Source organism: Canis lupus, chromosome 8, assembly GCF_048164855.1.
Source record: "Canis lupus baileyi chromosome 8, mCanLup2.hap1, whole genome shotgun sequence".
Taxonomy (NCBI): Eukaryota; Metazoa; Chordata; class Mammalia; order Carnivora; family Canidae; genus Canis; species Canis lupus.
The window spans coordinates 39,855,927-39,871,411 of NC_132845.1; the positions used below are offsets into that span (position 1 = coordinate 39,855,927).

At 48.4% G+C, this 15,485-nt stretch overlaps 1 protein-coding gene and 1 long non-coding RNA gene across 9 annotated transcripts in view; one reads left to right on the top strand and one right to left on the bottom strand.

The window, feature by feature from the left end:
- LOC140638351 (uncharacterized) overlaps positions 1–5,548 on the bottom strand; it is a 98,318-nt gene extending 92,770 nt beyond the window's left edge. For all 6 annotated transcript variants that reach the window (XR_012035432.1, XR_012035428.1, XR_012035430.1 and 3 more), the window contains exons 1-4: positions 5,418–5,548; positions 4,573–5,185; positions 3,448–3,946; positions 1,140–1,299 (exon numbers count right to left, since the gene is read on the bottom strand). This is a non-coding gene — a long non-coding RNA (uncharacterized lncRNA). The remainder of the gene's footprint in view (positions 1–1,139; positions 1,300–3,447; positions 3,947–4,572; positions 5,186–5,417) is intronic.
- Positions 5,549–5,641: 93 nt separating this feature from the next.
- ZNF174 (zinc finger protein 174) lies at positions 5,642–15,141 on the top strand. 3 transcript variants are annotated; one of them, XM_072835500.1, is made up of 4 exons: positions 5,642–5,747; positions 6,184–6,814; positions 7,795–8,017; positions 11,867–15,141. In XM_072835500.1, the coding sequence occupies exons 2-4, from the start codon at positions 6,407–6,409 to the stop codon at positions 12,466–12,468; spliced, it is 1,233 nt and encodes a 410-aa protein (XP_072691601.1). In that variant the 5' UTR covers positions 5,642–5,747; positions 6,184–6,406; the 3' UTR covers positions 12,469–15,141. The 3 variants fall into 3 exon arrangements, with proteins under 3 accessions (XP_072691601.1, XP_072691602.1, XP_072691604.1); XM_072835501.1 differs by having other exon boundaries at positions 5,666–5,747; positions 6,221–6,814; XM_072835503.1 differs by lacking the exons at positions 5,642–5,747; positions 11,867–15,141 and adding an exon at positions 10,558–10,976 and having other exon boundaries at positions 5,755–6,814.
- The last annotated feature ends 344 nt before the right edge of the window (positions 15,142–15,485 follow it).

A 15,485-nucleotide genomic window follows, 5' to 3' on the forward strand; every position in this document is an offset into this window, starting at 1 on the left:
TAGACACTTTTCCATTTCATAAACGGAAGGTAGACAATTCACAAACGGAAGGTAGACAACACAAACAGTGTGAATATGTAATGTTTTCCTCTAGGATTTAGATTAAGTAAAGACAACTTACTGAATAGGCGTACCGCCTGACTGACTCAGTCAGAAGAGCATGTGACTATCTTGAAGTTGGAGTTTGAGCCCCAGGTTGGGTGTAGAGATTACTTAGATAAGTAAAATTTTAAAAATAAGTTACTGATCACTCTATAATGGAAGCTTACAAGGCAGCAGTGGTTGTGGGTGGTCTTGAAACGTGTACAACCACAGTGCTTCACTGGAAGAGATGTAGAAAGACAGAACCTTGGTCTGACCCCCTAATGGAGTATTATTCAGCCTTGAAATGAGCAAAGTAGTGATGCAGGCTTGACATCTGCTCAGTGAGGGTGAGCAGGCAGGGAAGGTCACTTGTTGTAGGATACTCTTTTTAGAAATTTCATAATGAGCAAATCCACAGAATAAAGAATAACTTCCCCAATGGGTCCAGGGTTTCCTTTTGGGGGGCTGAAAATGTTTTGGAACTGGATAGAGGTGGTGATTGTATCACCTTGTGAACGTGTGTGCTGAATGCTCCTGGACTGTTCACTTGAAAATGGTTAATTTTGTTATATGAATTTCACTCCAGTTAAAAAATGTTTTGAATTTTTTTCTAGGAGCCTGGGTAGCTTCGTCTGTTAAGTATCTGTCTCTGGCTCTGGTCATGATCGGAAGGTCCTGGGATCAAGCCCCACATCCGTGTTTGCACTCAGCTGGGAAACTGCTTGCGATTCTCTTTCTCCCTCTGACTGACTCACCAAAAATTAAGCTGGATGAGAAAGGGGTTTTGTCTCAAGTACATGAAAAGCTGGTGTGTGTGTGAGGGTAATTGTACAGATGTGAATATACCTGGTTTAGAAGTAATAGAATTAAATTGTAGTGAAGGAGAATTAGGGTGACACATAAGAAATCACCCTAAGTGCTATTACCCTCAGGTAGCATTTCAAATTTTGTTTTGTGACTATTTTAAAAGCATTGAATCTAGAACCCCGCACCTTACTCAAGCTTAGACCTGCATTCCTCCCTAGCCCCCAATGAGGGCAGAGACTTCTGCTTACCTTCTGACTGTTCCCCTGCTCTTTGTTGTGAGCTCCATGACCCTTCCAAGGTGCTTTCCTCTGGATGAACCTATTTCAGATGGGATCTCTGGGACTCTCTAGCTGCTCCCAACAGGGTTGTCTCTTCGTTCAGCACTTTCCAGTCCTCAGAATCTAAGACCTGAGAACAGAACCCATCACCTGTCACTATAAATCCCTGCCTCATGGACTGTAAAGCCCTTATGAGTGGCATTAGGAAACGACATGGGACATAAGCAGAAGAGAAATACTCTCAGGGCCCTTGTAACTTAAAAAAGAATAATAATAAAGAATAGAATTTGGTCTCATTCACCTTGTCTCTAGTGACTAAGACCATTACCTGAAAGCACCGAGCAGAGTAGTGGCATGGCCAAGAGCTGATCAGGGAGCACATCTGCTGCAGGTGAGCACGTCAGCCTCCTGTATGGCACACTGCTGCCACCACTGCGTGTGGGGCCTCTCCCCCGACGTGCAGGGCCTCACTAAATCTGCTCAGTTGGCTCAGCAGAAGAGAAAGCCCTCCCCTGGGCCCTGTCTGAACCCCACAGCCTGCTCCAGGACTCTGCTGCTAGACTGTCATCCACCCTCTGCCTACACAGAATCTAATAGGTCTTGTTAAAGCTCAGCTCATACTGTCCCTGTTGACATTGCCTTCTGCCCTACACCTCTTCTCCTGGATCCCAAAGCCAACCCTCACTTCCCTGCCAAGTGTGCCAAATGTTCTGCCCCCTGAGGCTCCTGAGACAGCTGCTCCTTCCCTCAGCTCAGCTCCAGTGTTCCCTTGGAGATGCCACACCCACTCCTGTCAGCCGCGCCCCCCCCCCCCCCCCCAGTCATTCTCCAGCACAGCAGCTGGCTCGGTCCCATAGAGCACTTCTCTGAAAGTATCTGCCTTCCTTTGCTTGTTGTCTCTTTCCCCCATGGAGTGCGGGCTCCTGCAGGCCAGGGACCACGCCTGCCCTGTTCACTGGGAAATCCCCAATACGTGACACACTGCAGGTACCTCAACGCTCCCTGGGTCACTCAGAGCCACCTGCATCCCTTACGTCCCAAGCTTACAACTGTCCTTCAAGTGACTGAGGGGTGGTACACAGCGGCAGCTGGCGTCCTGGCAAGTGCTGCCAACCTCCCCTGCTCCCTCTCACCTCCACTTCTTGCTCACCTGTTTCATGCTCTGCCTTTCACATCCCAGATAGATTTCAGGTCACTCTTTAACCCTTACATTCCTATACCGTTTGCTCCCATAAACAGCTTGGCTGTGAAATGTGGGTGTCACAGGAGAGACCGTCACCACAGAGAGAGGGCGAGGAGATCTGGAGCAGGATGACTATCAGCATGCAGGGGCTCCTGCTCCTCACTTCTCCAAACTGCCTCCACGCATGTGCTACTGCTTGCCCGGCTCCCCTCCCTCCCAGGTGTTACTAACTATCCCAATCCCATGGATCCTTCGTGAACTTCCTCAGTTCGGACCCTAATGTGTCCCCACCACACGGCTCTGCCTTCTCCACATTATGTCAGCACCACTCTTCCTCCCACAGCCCAAGGAGAGGTCTCCCTTGTCCCTGAAGATGGAAGCCAGCACCTCCCGTTGCAGCCATGCAGTCTCTGCACCCAGCGAGCTACTTCCTGGTGACCAGAGGCTCTCAGGCTACAGTGTCCCTCTGACCCACACTTCTCATTACTATGTGCCTCTCTCAGACTCTGGGATCTCACTTGTCTTCTGCCCACAAATCCCACAACCAAAGCCATGTTCCTTTTGTCCTTCTGTGCCTTTCTCACCTCCCTTCTCCTAAAAGGACAATATGGTTACGCTGACTGGATGTCAGACCTAGTCTCTTTTTGACAAGTGCATACTTTGTGAAAGCATCACCTGCCCCATACTGACCCCTGAAACCCGGCAGCAGGAGCAGCTCTGATACAACTTCTTAACTGTTGAACACATGGCATCTGCACTCAGGGAACCTCTCAGCAGGAGACTCTGGGTTTTAATTCACCAACTCATTCCCCTACTCCTGAGTGAGGGATAGTTGGCCATTCCCTGGCCTTCTGTTGGAGCTATCTGAGCTTTTACATCTGTATTAGGGACCCTAAACATTCACTGAATTTATCAGTGTCTACATTATTGCAGCGAATGAGAAATTCTCCCCACAGATACAGAACACGGGACCACCCTAGGTAGCGCATAGTTTCTGGTGGGTGGTGGAGGGCTACTGTGCATTTCTCCACTGGGCTCTCTCTCCACTAACCAGATTCCTGTGTTTCTCACTCAATTCTTCATTACTGAACTCACCAGGTTCTGAATGTCTCTTTTCACCTGTTGTCCAGACCCAGTCTGTATATCCTCAACCAGAGCCATAGCTTATTCACCATTTTCTGGATGTTGCTCCTTCACCCAGGTCTGGATCTCCTCCAGCAAGATGGTCAGAAACTGCTCCAAAACCAGCAGCTCCAGCATTTGCTCTTTTGAATGTATCTTAGGCCTTAGCCACTGACAACAGAGTTCCCAGAGCTTGCTGAAAGCTTCATGGGGGCCAGCTACCTCCTGGTAGCAGAACTGCCTGAAGTGCTGGCGGGAAGCTTCAGGGTCGGGGTTGTTGCTGTGAAAGGTTGATTTCTGTCCCTGTGAGCAGTTCTTGCATGGGAATAGGTATGCCTGGGGACTCCTTGGTGCAGCCATGATTTGCTTCAGCAAACTGGCTGACTGGTAGCCACTTCTACCCTGGAGATCAGATTCCATTTCTTCTCACATCATGGGGAAGCCAGTCTCCTGAACACCAGTGAAAGTCTTTCTAGAATCAGAAAGACATAAGAATAGCTTAGTGGTGCACAATCACGGTTGGAAAAGACTCAACTTGGAAGGGAGGCTGCAGAAAATGGAAAAGGCATAAAGTTATCTCCCATTCCTTCCCTCTACTTCTCGTGATGTACCTTCTGTCCTCTTCCTTTGCTCCCTCTACAATCTGAGGATCTAAAGCACTGGAAATATCCAAACAGCTTTCTCTATAGCCGGACTGGTGTGTGCTCATGAATTTCCCAAACTACTTTCACAGTGTAGTCCAGCTGTTCTTTCTCGTGTTCACCATATGCCAGGGTCTTGTTCCTCGCCCTCCCTCCCCTCAAGAATCAGGAGCCACCTTCCCGGTAGGTACCTCTGGATTAACCCCTTCATCATTTACACCCTCCTCCCTACCACCACCAGGATACATAGTGTGGAGGAGAATTGACTGGCTTGATGTATGCTTTTAGTTTCCAGTATTTCTTCTGAATGTATCTTTTTCCTTTGTGATCTAGCCCCTCTAAACTCCTCCAGCTCCGGTGCAGCTATTCATTACAAGACCCCCCTCCCCACACAACCCCCACCCCAGGAGTGGCATCTGACGTCAACTGAGCCTGTCAAAAGTCTCTGAGGTTTTACCTACAGGTGGAGTGGGAGAAGTTCCAAATTTCCTAGGAATTGCTGAATCTGGAGGATGTAATTGTGTGACTCAATACTCCAGTACTCCACCAAAGGAGTGAACCTGTTCACAGGAAGAAAAAAAAAAAAAAAAAAACTTAAAAAAAAATGGATCAAGGTTGCTCTTCTTCCAAAGAACTTGAACTTCCTTCACTTAATAATCTTTTTTACACATACTGCGCCCCAAGAGGCTGTAGATAGAGAAGTGGAAGGCGCTACTAGTAGCATTTAGGAGCCTCACAAGGCACAGCTCCTCGGCAGCCAAGTCCAGCCCCCGAAGATGTTGCCATGCCGCAGATTTTCTCCGTCCCGCACCCTATCCTGATGACTAACTCAGTAAATGCTATCGTAATTCCCTGCAAAGACGGAGCCTGTGCTCCTCTTGACCCCTAACGTGTCGTCTGTAGTTGGTTTGAGAACGCTGCTCTGGTGTTTCACTCTAGCGAAGACCCGGGCGCTCGGTGGAAAGCAGGACGAGGTGGGAGCCGCCTGGTGCGCGTCTCGCTCGGCGTTAATGCCCTGATCGTCCGGGGCGCGAGGGTCGGGAGACTCCGCGGCGGCGTGAAGAAGCCACCTCAGAAAAAAAAAATAAATAAATAAAATAAAATAAAATAAAATAAATTAAAAAAAAAAAAAAAAGCCACCTCAGGTCACAGCCCGCAGGGAGTCCCGCTGGCCGGCTCGAGGGAGGGGTGCTGTCCGGGCCTGTGCCCACAGCCCTGAAAAGACTCGCAGTGGCGAGGGGCTGGCAGGCTGACGTCGGACCTCGTTTTGAGCCCGCGGCCACGAGGAAGCAAATCACTCACCAAGTCGCTCAGCCGCGGGTCCGGAAGTCAATGCCTGGATCCCCCGGCGCCCGTCCACCCGCTGCGCATGCTCGTGAGCAGAGCCATTGGACTACAGCTCCCGGCGTGCCCTACGAAGGCCGGTCGCCGTTCCTGCTAGCTCGAAGAGACTCAGCAGCAAATAGACGCGAAAGGCCGCCCTCTGGGAGCCAATCCCCCAGGGGAGGGGGCGGGCCCTCCGTAGTACTTCTCGCGTCATTCCTCCTCAGCCAGTGGGAGTGTCCGCGACGAGCGGCCTCGGCCCCGCCCCAGCCCTGGCACCTGGGTGCCGCATCCCGGGTCCCCTGAGAGGTGAGTCGGCGGCGGGTGGGCGTGGGGTGCAGGCAGTCAGGGACGCTGTCGCCTCAGGCGCCACCCCGGGCTCGCACGCAGCCACGAAGTTGAGCCGCGGGCCTCAGAGCCGTAGCGTCTCCCATCTCGGGGGCTGCCCGGGCGCCCTCGGAGGCCGGCGCGGAGGGCCTGCCGGCTGTCGGGAGCGAGCAAACGCGGCGCTCCGCCTGCCCTGCGGCGAGCCGGGCCCTCCGCGCGCTCCGCGCCCCTGCCCCCCCAGCTCCCGGCGAGATGCTCGAGGCCCGCGCCGCCCGGCTGCCGGGGAGGTGGCGCAGGCCACCTGTGTGACAACTCCAACTTTTCCTGGGGTTTCCCGACCGCCAGTAACGGCAGGTTGCGCAATTCCTCTGAGACCTTGTGCGCTTGTCGATGAAATAAAAGAAGGATTTCCCCCCAGTTCCCTGCAGGACGTTATGACTTTCCTCTATTTCAAGGCAGTTGAGGAAAGTGCCAGGGGGACAGACTGTCCCCACCCTCAGGCCCTGTGGTGCACTCAGGAGCTTGGGGCCTGGCCTTGTCACGCCCTCCCCAGCACCTGGCTAACACTGGGACAGACTTGTACGGAACCATGAGCCCAAAGGCCTGAGCCTCTTCAAGGAGAGAGAGCCCGGCGCCCCGAGATGGCGGCCAAGATGGAGATCACTCTGAGCTCGCAGTCCCACATTCAGACTTCTTCCAAGCCAGAAAGACACATTATAGCAAAGCTGGAAGACAAACGGGAACCCACTCTGCAAAAAGACCGCCCCGATCCTGAGCTCTCCCGCCAGAGCTTCCGACGGTTCTGTTACCAAGAGGTGTCCGGACCCCAGGAGGCCCTCTCCAGGCTCCAGCAGCTCTGCCGTCAGTGGCTGCAGCCCGAGCTGCACACCAAGGAGCAGATTCTGGAGCTGCTGGTGCTGGAGCAGTTCCTGAACATCCTGCCTCCGGAGATCCAGGCTCGGGTCAGGCATCGATGTCCAATGAGCAGCAAGGAGATTGTGACCCTGGTGGAAGATTTTCAAAGAGCAGCCAAGAGACCAAAGCAGTGGGTAAGGAGGGCCCTCTCTCATGGTCCCAGGATTTCTTTGTCACCTGGATAGTATCTGCTCTCTGGATCCCTCCCTAGCCAGAGTCCAGAAATGGCTTCAGATGTGGCTTCTGACCTCTATTTGGGAACACCCCCTGGGAAAAATAACAGGTTTTCAGAAAACCCAGGCACTGGCACTCCAGTGAGGAAGCAGAGGGTCAAGTAAGGTCCTTGCATTGTTGCCCACACATTTCCCCACACCCATTCCTTCTGAAGTTTTCCTAGGGTCAGGATTCTTAGCAGCAGGGTCATGTAGGGTAGGAATTTGACTTGGGTGGAACTTCATGGTAGACCTTGCTTTGGTGAAGTGTCTTCCCTTCAGATCAGGAAGCTGCAGCTCACTTGGTGGGTATTTCTTCCAACCCCTATCTACAGGTCAGACCCCAGTCAGGGCCTAGGCAGAAAGCAAACTACCACGTGCTTTGAGGAATGGAGGCAGTCGGAAACAGGGTGGGTAGTCCTCTCAGAGCCCTGCTACCACTGGGATCTCCTTACCAGAGAAGCCTTGGGCAGGACGATTTACTAGTTTTTTTAATGGCCTGATCATATTCCTTCCTGATCCAGTGGGGCCTATTTTCAATAGAAGTAAGGAGGCGGATGGACATAGGGTGAGATACTGCTGTGCCAGTGTCATGACTGACCTTGTTATCTGTGCTTTCTCTTATGACTTTGAGGCTCTAAGAAAGACCCTCATTTAGGGGCACCCACTCAGGAAGTCTCAGCTGGTTTGAAGCAGCCTCCACGGGTTAGGATTAATCTCCCTAGTCATTCTGCATGTCTTTCCTTATGCTACCTTTGAGAGTTTCCACAGTCTCTCAAAGTTGGCCTCCAGGCTGTTATGGGTAATTCCCAGGGCAAAGGGATCATTACAGAGCAGTGAGAGGTCAAGCTGTCCCCAGTCAGTCCTTGAGCTGTGCTCTAATGCATAGGGCTTGTTCCTAGGTGGCCGTTTGTATGCAAGGGCAGAAGGTGCTCTTGGAGAAGACTGGATCTCAGCTTGGAGAACAGGAACTCCCAGACTTTCAACTGCAAACTCCTAGGAGGTATCCCAGAGAGAGTTCTGTGGAGGAGCCTTCCCAGGCGGGATCTCAGGATCAGCTGAGCTCTCATCATTGGGAAAAATCCCCGCCCCTTCAGGAACCAGGCCCCAAATTGGCTGGGACAGGTAAACACTCCATGCTTCTTCTCTCCCTCTCCAAAATTCTTTACCTCCATCAGAACATCTTGTGGTTCTGAAAACCCATAGACCGCACCTTGGTTTTTCAAATGTTTTATGTTACTGTAGGTCTTTATTCCCTAATGAATTTCATTGATTAGAATGGCAGTGATAGTATATATAAGAAGTGTGGTTCTGTCATTTTCTATTAATGACTCTTTGACAGTCCAGTGCACAACAGGATTATCTACTCTGTCCCCTTCAGAGCTGCTTATAATGAAGACAGATCCACATATGACCGTTGATGAACATCCATACAAATGTGGCCGAGTTCCAGCCCTTAAAATGGTCCCATGTTGAGAAGGGGTCTAAAGAATGTTATGCTCATTAGAGGAAAAGACCTGGTCCATATTGTTTTCTGCCTCTTCCTCCTCCTGTGACATTGTCTGTGCTTTAAATCCTTGTGTCCATTTCCCTGTCCATGGTACAATGCCAGTGATTGCTGGCCCTGCTGTACTCAGTACTGTGATCTCAGATTGAGTTACGGAGACACTTTGGTCAGTCTTAGTGATGTGAATAGAGGGGACAGTCAGCAGGTTAAAGAAGATTTCCAAAAGGTTGGATCACCTTGGTTCCCTAAGATTTGCTACATGCAGTGAAACACCTTGGATTGGTTATTCTTGGAACATAGGAATAAAGAAGACCTGGGGCATCCAACAGAAAAGAACTGTGACCCTGGCTGAGGTCCTGCCCTATAACCTATGGGCTTCATGCCCCTGAGCACACACATTCCCTTCTCCTGCCTCATTGCAGGCATCTCAGTGCGCTTGTGGGCCCTGTCTCCTTTTATTTGATCCCCGAAGGTGGATTATCATGTTCCTCACCTCCAAGATCCAGTAATGCCTCCCTTCAGAGCTGCACTGCCCAGTAAGTTGCCTCTAGCCACATGTGACTATGTAAATTTTATTAAGGAGATACAGTATAAAATTCACCCCTTTGAAGTATGCATTTCAGTGTTGTTTAGTACATTCACACACGTTTGCGACCATCCCCATTTATCCAATTCTTGAAAATTTTCATGACCTCAAAAAGAAACCCAGACTCCTCGGTAGTCACTTTCTAACACCCACTCTCTGGCCCCTGGCAACCACCATCTCCTTTGTCTCTGGATTTGCTTATTGTGGATATTTCAGGATGATATATGTTGTGCTCTTCTGTGACTGGCTTCTTTCACTGAGCACATTTTCAGTTATCCATGTTGTAACATGCGTCACCACTTCATTTGTTTTTATGGCTAATATTCCATTATATGGACGTTTTGTTTATTCATCAGTTGATGGTCATTTGGAAGGTGTTTCCACTTTTTGGCTATCATGAATAGTGCTGCTATGAACTTTTGTGGATGAGTTTTTGTGTGGACATTGTTTTCATTTCTCTTGGCTATATACCTAGGAGTGGAATTGCTGGGTCAGACAGTAGCTCTATGTTTAATCTTTTGAGGAAACGCCAGACTCTTTTCCAAAGCAGCTGTGCCGTATTACATTTCCGCCAGCAGTCCCTGTAAGAATTCTAATTTCTCCACATCCTTGTCAACACTTGTCGTGTTTCGGTTATAGCAGTCTCATTAGGTAAAAACCGGTATCTCATGGAGGCTTTACTTCCCTGATGGTAAATGATGTTGAACATCTTTTCATGTGCTTATTGGTCAATTGTATATCTTCTTTGGAGAAATATCCATTCAGATCCTTTGCCCATCTATTAATTGGGTCAGTATTTTGTTGTTGTAAGAGTTCTTTATAGGGGCGCTTGGGTGGCTCAGTGGTTGAGCATCTTCTTCAGCTCAGGGTGTAATCTGGGGTCCAGGATTGAGTCCTGCATTGGGCTCCTCACAGGGAGCCTGCTTCTCCCTCTGCCTATGTCTCTGCCTCTCTTTGTCTCTGTGTCTCTTGTGAATAAATAAATAAAAAATCTTAAAAAAAAAAATCTTTATATACCCTGGATACTCAACACCTGTTTTCTCTCCATGTGAGTTGTTATTTCACTTCCTTGATAGTATCCTTTGAAGCACAGATGTTTCTAATTTTGATCAACTCCAATTTATCTGTTTTTCTCTTCTTTGCTTGTGTTTTTGGTGACATATCTAAAATACCATTGCCTAATCTGAAATTACAAAGATTTAAACCTATGTTTTGCTCAAAGAAACATTGGTTTAGCTCTTCTATTTAGGTCTTTGATTCATTTTGAGTTATTATTTGTGTGTTGTGAGGCAGGGGTCCAACCTCATTCTTTTGCATGTGAAAATCCAGTTGTCCCAGCACCCCCTTTTTTTTAAAAAAGATTTTATTTATTTATTCACGAGAGAGAGAGAGAGAGAGAGAGAGAGAGGCAGAGACACAAGCAGAGGGAGAAGCAGGCTCCACACACAGAGCCCGACGTGGGACTCGATCCTGGGACTCCAGGATCACACCCTGGGCCAAAGGCAGGCGCCAAACCACTGAGCCACCCAGGGATCCCCTTTAAACTTTCCTCTCTCTTTTTTTTTTTTTTAGATTTTATTTATTGAGAGAGAGAGAGAATGGCTTGGACACAGGCAGAGGGAGAAGCAGGCTCCATGCAGGGAACCTGACTTGGGACTCGATCAGGGATCTCCAGGATCACACCCCAGGCTGCAGGCAGTGCTAAACCGCAGTGCTAAACCGCCGTGCCACCGCCACCGCCACCGCCACCGCCACCGCCACCGCCACCGGGGCTGCCCCCAGCACCCTTTACTGAGAGACTATTCTTTCCCCAATTAATTGCCATGACAACCTTGTTGAAAAGCAGATGAGGGGCAGCCCCGGTGGCTCAGCAGTTTAGCGCCACCTTGGCCCAGGGTGGGATCCTGGAGACCTGGGATCCAGTCCCAGTCGGACTTCCTGCATGAAACCTGCTTCTCCCTCTGCCTGTGTCTCTGCCTCTCTCTCTCTCTCTCTCTCATGAATAAATACAATCTTTTAAAAAAAGAAAAGAAAAGCAGTTGACCATAATTGCATAGGGTGCTTAGGGTGCTTATTTAAGTTTGAATTAAAATTAGGTAAAATTAGATAAAATTAAAAATTCTGTTTCTCAGTCATGCTAGCTACATTTCAAGGACTCAGTAGCCACATGTAGCTAGTGGCTGCCATATTGAATTGCATGTGCACATGTGCACATACACACATACTTCCCATCTGTCAGAAATCCTGTGGGATAACACAGCTGTAGATCCTCCAACTTGCCCACAGACATTCCATCAGGATCCATCCTGATCCTCAATCCTGATGGTCAGAAATTGCAGAGTTTCTGAAGTTAGGATACATGTCTAACCCGTATTGCAGTTCGTAACCCTAATGCTGTCACTTTGTAATGAAGAAACACTCCACATTTGCTGGATTTCCATTATTTCAAGATATAGTGGTGATCATTCAGTGTCCATGTTAGTATATTTGCAGTTTTGAAAGTTCAACTCTCTCATTTGTTAATTGGTGCTCAAGTCTGACGGGTTTGCTTTTCCATATTTCTTCTTTTCCTAACGTTTCCCTAAAGGTAGGTAAGAGAGATGGGGTTGGAGAACTTGGTTCTTAACTTTGATATAAATAACAATCACCCCAGGAGCCTGTTACTCCTATAGATTTCCAGGTCCCAACCCCCACTCTACCCCCCAGAGATTCTGACTCAGCAGCCACGGGGATGCAGGGGCAGCCTGCTTGTGTAACAAGTGCCACATATGAGTTGAATGGAAGTCGCCAGTGGAGGACCACACTTAGAGAATATTTCTTAGCTCTTTTGCTGAGATTTCTTCAAAGCCCAGAAAATGAAACATATTCTTTCTAATTATAGAGACTCCCAGAATGAAAAGTGACAACAAGGAAAATCCGCAGCCAGAGGGGGCTAAAGGAGGAAAGCCATGTGCAGTGTCCCCTGGCAGATCCAAAGGGAATAGTCTGCAGAGTCCTGAGACGAGAGGGGCGAATATGAATGAATCCCGGTTGTCACGGAAGCAGGTCAGTCCCCCGAATGCTCAGAAGCCATTCGCTCACTACCAGAGACATTGCAGAGAACTGGAATACATCAGCAGCCCCTTGAAAAGCCACCCACTGAGAGAGCTGAAGAAAAGCAAAGGAAGCAAAAGGAGCCTGAGCAGTCGTTTGCAACGTCTTGGTCACCAGCTAACCCATTCAGCAAAGAAGCCGTACAAATGTGATGACTGTGGGAAAAGCTTCACATGGAATTCGGAGCTGAAAAGACACAAGCGCGTACACACAGGGGAGAGGCCCTACACATGCGGAGAATGTGGGAACTGCTTTGGGCGCCAGTCTACCCTAAAGCTGCACCAGAGAATCCACACCGGAGAGAAGCCATACCAGTGCAGCCAATGTGGGAAAAGTTTTCGCCAGAGCTCAAACCTCCACCAGCACCACAGACTCCACCACGGGGACTGAGAGCAAGCCTCATTCTCCCTGTTCAGAAGGAAAGCATCTATAAGGCTTCTGTGTTTCTCCTTCCCCTGACTTGCATGTAAATCACAGACTGTGTGTGTGACTTACAGGGAAAGCAAGAAGTCCTCAAGGAATGCCAGTGCATATTTGGCTGCTGAGGAGTCCCAGAAGACATCAAGGGGGATGTGACCCTGTCAGTGACAGAGTGAAGAGATGTCAGGTCTGGGTGTTAGGTGAGAGAGAACTGAGGTCTCTGCTTTCCAGCAGAGAGTAACTGCTAAGACAATCTGGCTGATCCTGCAGGTGCCCCTGTCCCTTTATTTATTCTCTAAATACGTTCAAGGGTAAATCACACATATAGTTAATGTACTGTCATACCAGACAATCTTTATCACATACACACTTCTTTAATAAAGATCAGTGACCCACTAGAATTTCAAGGCAAAAGTTCATTGGAATATAAATCCCCTAATATTCTTACTGCAATTCCTGGCTATTCTTAACAAAGGGCACATGGAGTGAGACTTTGAACATGTTTGTATGAGGAGAGGATTTCCAAGTAAATAGTGCTTTTACATGTGCACGCACACATTTATATGAAAGCACCTTTGATTGGGAAAAATCTACACAGCTGCCATAGCCCCCACCCAGGTGACAGGGGAAAGCTACAACAGGAAAGAAGCACATAGCGCGTGTAGACAGCTAAGGACATACCAAAGGGAACCCTTACTGTTCTCCTTCCTCACTTAGGCCAGCAGCCTTAAGAATAACAAAATGATTGGAGTGAGGAAGTGTTATTTATAAATAAGTGGATTATCTCAGCACATTTACTAAAACCCATTAAAATTGATTACTTTTTTGATACATTGTATCTAAATGAATTTTCTAAAAACACACAAAATATATTTGTATAGAATGTAAAAGTTCTGGAATGAGGCCAGAGAATTGATCTAATTCCATCCTTTCACTATCTCAAAGTAAGAATCCAAAGAATCCAAACCCAATCAGTATAGTGTTTAGTCACCCAGAGCAAGCCAGCTGACCTCTGAGTTCAGAGAAGACTGTTGGTAGAGTGGTGCACTGCCTCAAGCAGGAAACAGGTAGATGACATTCTTGCAAAAGCATCTGTATCTTCTAGTCACTGCCAGTCACCTCCGGGCTGTGTCCTTTGCTGCATCTTCACCCCCTAGGCCTCTGCACATGCTTCTCCTTTGATTTTAGGACCTGGCACCTCCCTCCACTACTTCCTCCACCTCCCATCTCACAGGAACATCCTACTCAGCAAAACCTTCTCTGACTGGTTCCAGGCAGATTTTATTGTGTTACTCCCTGCTCTACTGTGCACACCAGTGGTGGTCAACCTGGGAGCAGTTTTACCCCCGCCCCCAGAGGACATTTGGTCATGTGTGGAAATGTTGGTTGTTATGACTCAGGGAGAGGGAGGGTAGTTCTAGTTCCTGGCCTCTCATGGGTAGAGACCGGGGATGCAGCTAAATGTCCCACAGTGGACAGGACAGCCCCACAACACAGTCCAGTCTCCTGGCCCAAAGTATCAGTAGTGCCAAAGTTGGGGAACTGTACCATACACAGTAAAAGCTCTTTAAGGACAAGAACCTTATTTTTCTATCATTTTAGTTTTAGACTAAGCCCACACCCAGCCAAGAGAAATAGCTGTTCAGCAGGGCCCTGTCCTGCCTGAATCAGAGATCCTGGTGACAGTGTGTTGAATGCAGTTGACAAAGCCTCTTGCCTTTTGGGCAGAGAGAGACTTAATGGAAGCTCAGTGGCTTTTAGACTATGCTGCAGTCCCCTTCCTGGCAACCATGTTAAATGTTAGAGGAGCTTGTCTTCATTACTACACCTGCGCCTTACCTTGCCCCCATCTCTAGCCTCTCACCAGTAGAGCCTCTTGATTCCTCACTGGCTCCCACCTCATCCATCTTTTTGTAGCACAGTTTTGCTGTCACAAGGCCCTCCTAATCATAGTTTACATGTGTCAGTTTCCTGTTGGCTCTATAACATGACCACAAACTTAGTGGCTTCAAACAACACAAACATAATCTCTTAGAGTTGCAAATCTTGAAGTCCAAAATCAGTTTCACAGAATCAAAATTCAGGTGTCCAAGGCTGAATCTGTTTCCTCAACTTTCTCAGCTAGTGGCTGCTCGTGTTCTGTGGCTTGTGGCCTCTCCATCCTCAAAGTGCACGCCTCCACATGTCACCACATGACCTTGTCCTCTTGCTCTGACCCACCAGCACCCTCTTGAAAGGGCCATCATGATTATATTGGGCCCACCCAGATAATCCAAGATAACCCCCCCATCTCAAGTTTCGTAATCACATCTGCACAGTCCCTTTTGCCATATAAGGTAACATTTACAGGTTTTAGGGATTAGGATGTAGACATACTTGGGGGGCCAGATTCAGCCCACCACACCTGTCTGTTAAATCAACTTTGTTGGTCAATGATGTCACCTAAAAGCAAATGAACTTCGATTTCCACTCTTAATTAAGAGGGTTGCAATAGGACCTCTTCCTTAAAGGAAAGCTTTGTTTGTTTGCTATGTTTTGAAGAACCTGTATGTGTTTTTTCTCTTCTGAACAAAATAACAGCTGAATCTTAAAGTCTTTGGGTATTTGTTCAACTGTGGTCCTTGAATAAATGTGACAAAATTACCAATATGAATATCACTCATTCCCGAAAGGTTTTCAAGCCTCTGATGCTACGTTGGCTCTTCCAGTCTGGTTTTCCTCTGGCAAATAAGGCTCAACTCCAGGTGAGTAGAGTCTGAAGGCTGGAGAAAGGCACCCAGCCATATTTGAGGGTGTACTCAGTTCCTCAGATGTAGTATCCTCCCTGTCCCCATTGCCCTCATGGTTCCACCAGAGAACTTGAGCATAGACTACTTACTTGCAGGCTTGCAATTACCTACTCCATATAAGAAGTACTTTCTCTTCACCCATGAGCAACCTGTAAGGTTACCATATTTTCTGAGTTTGGTCTGTGTTTAACCATGGAG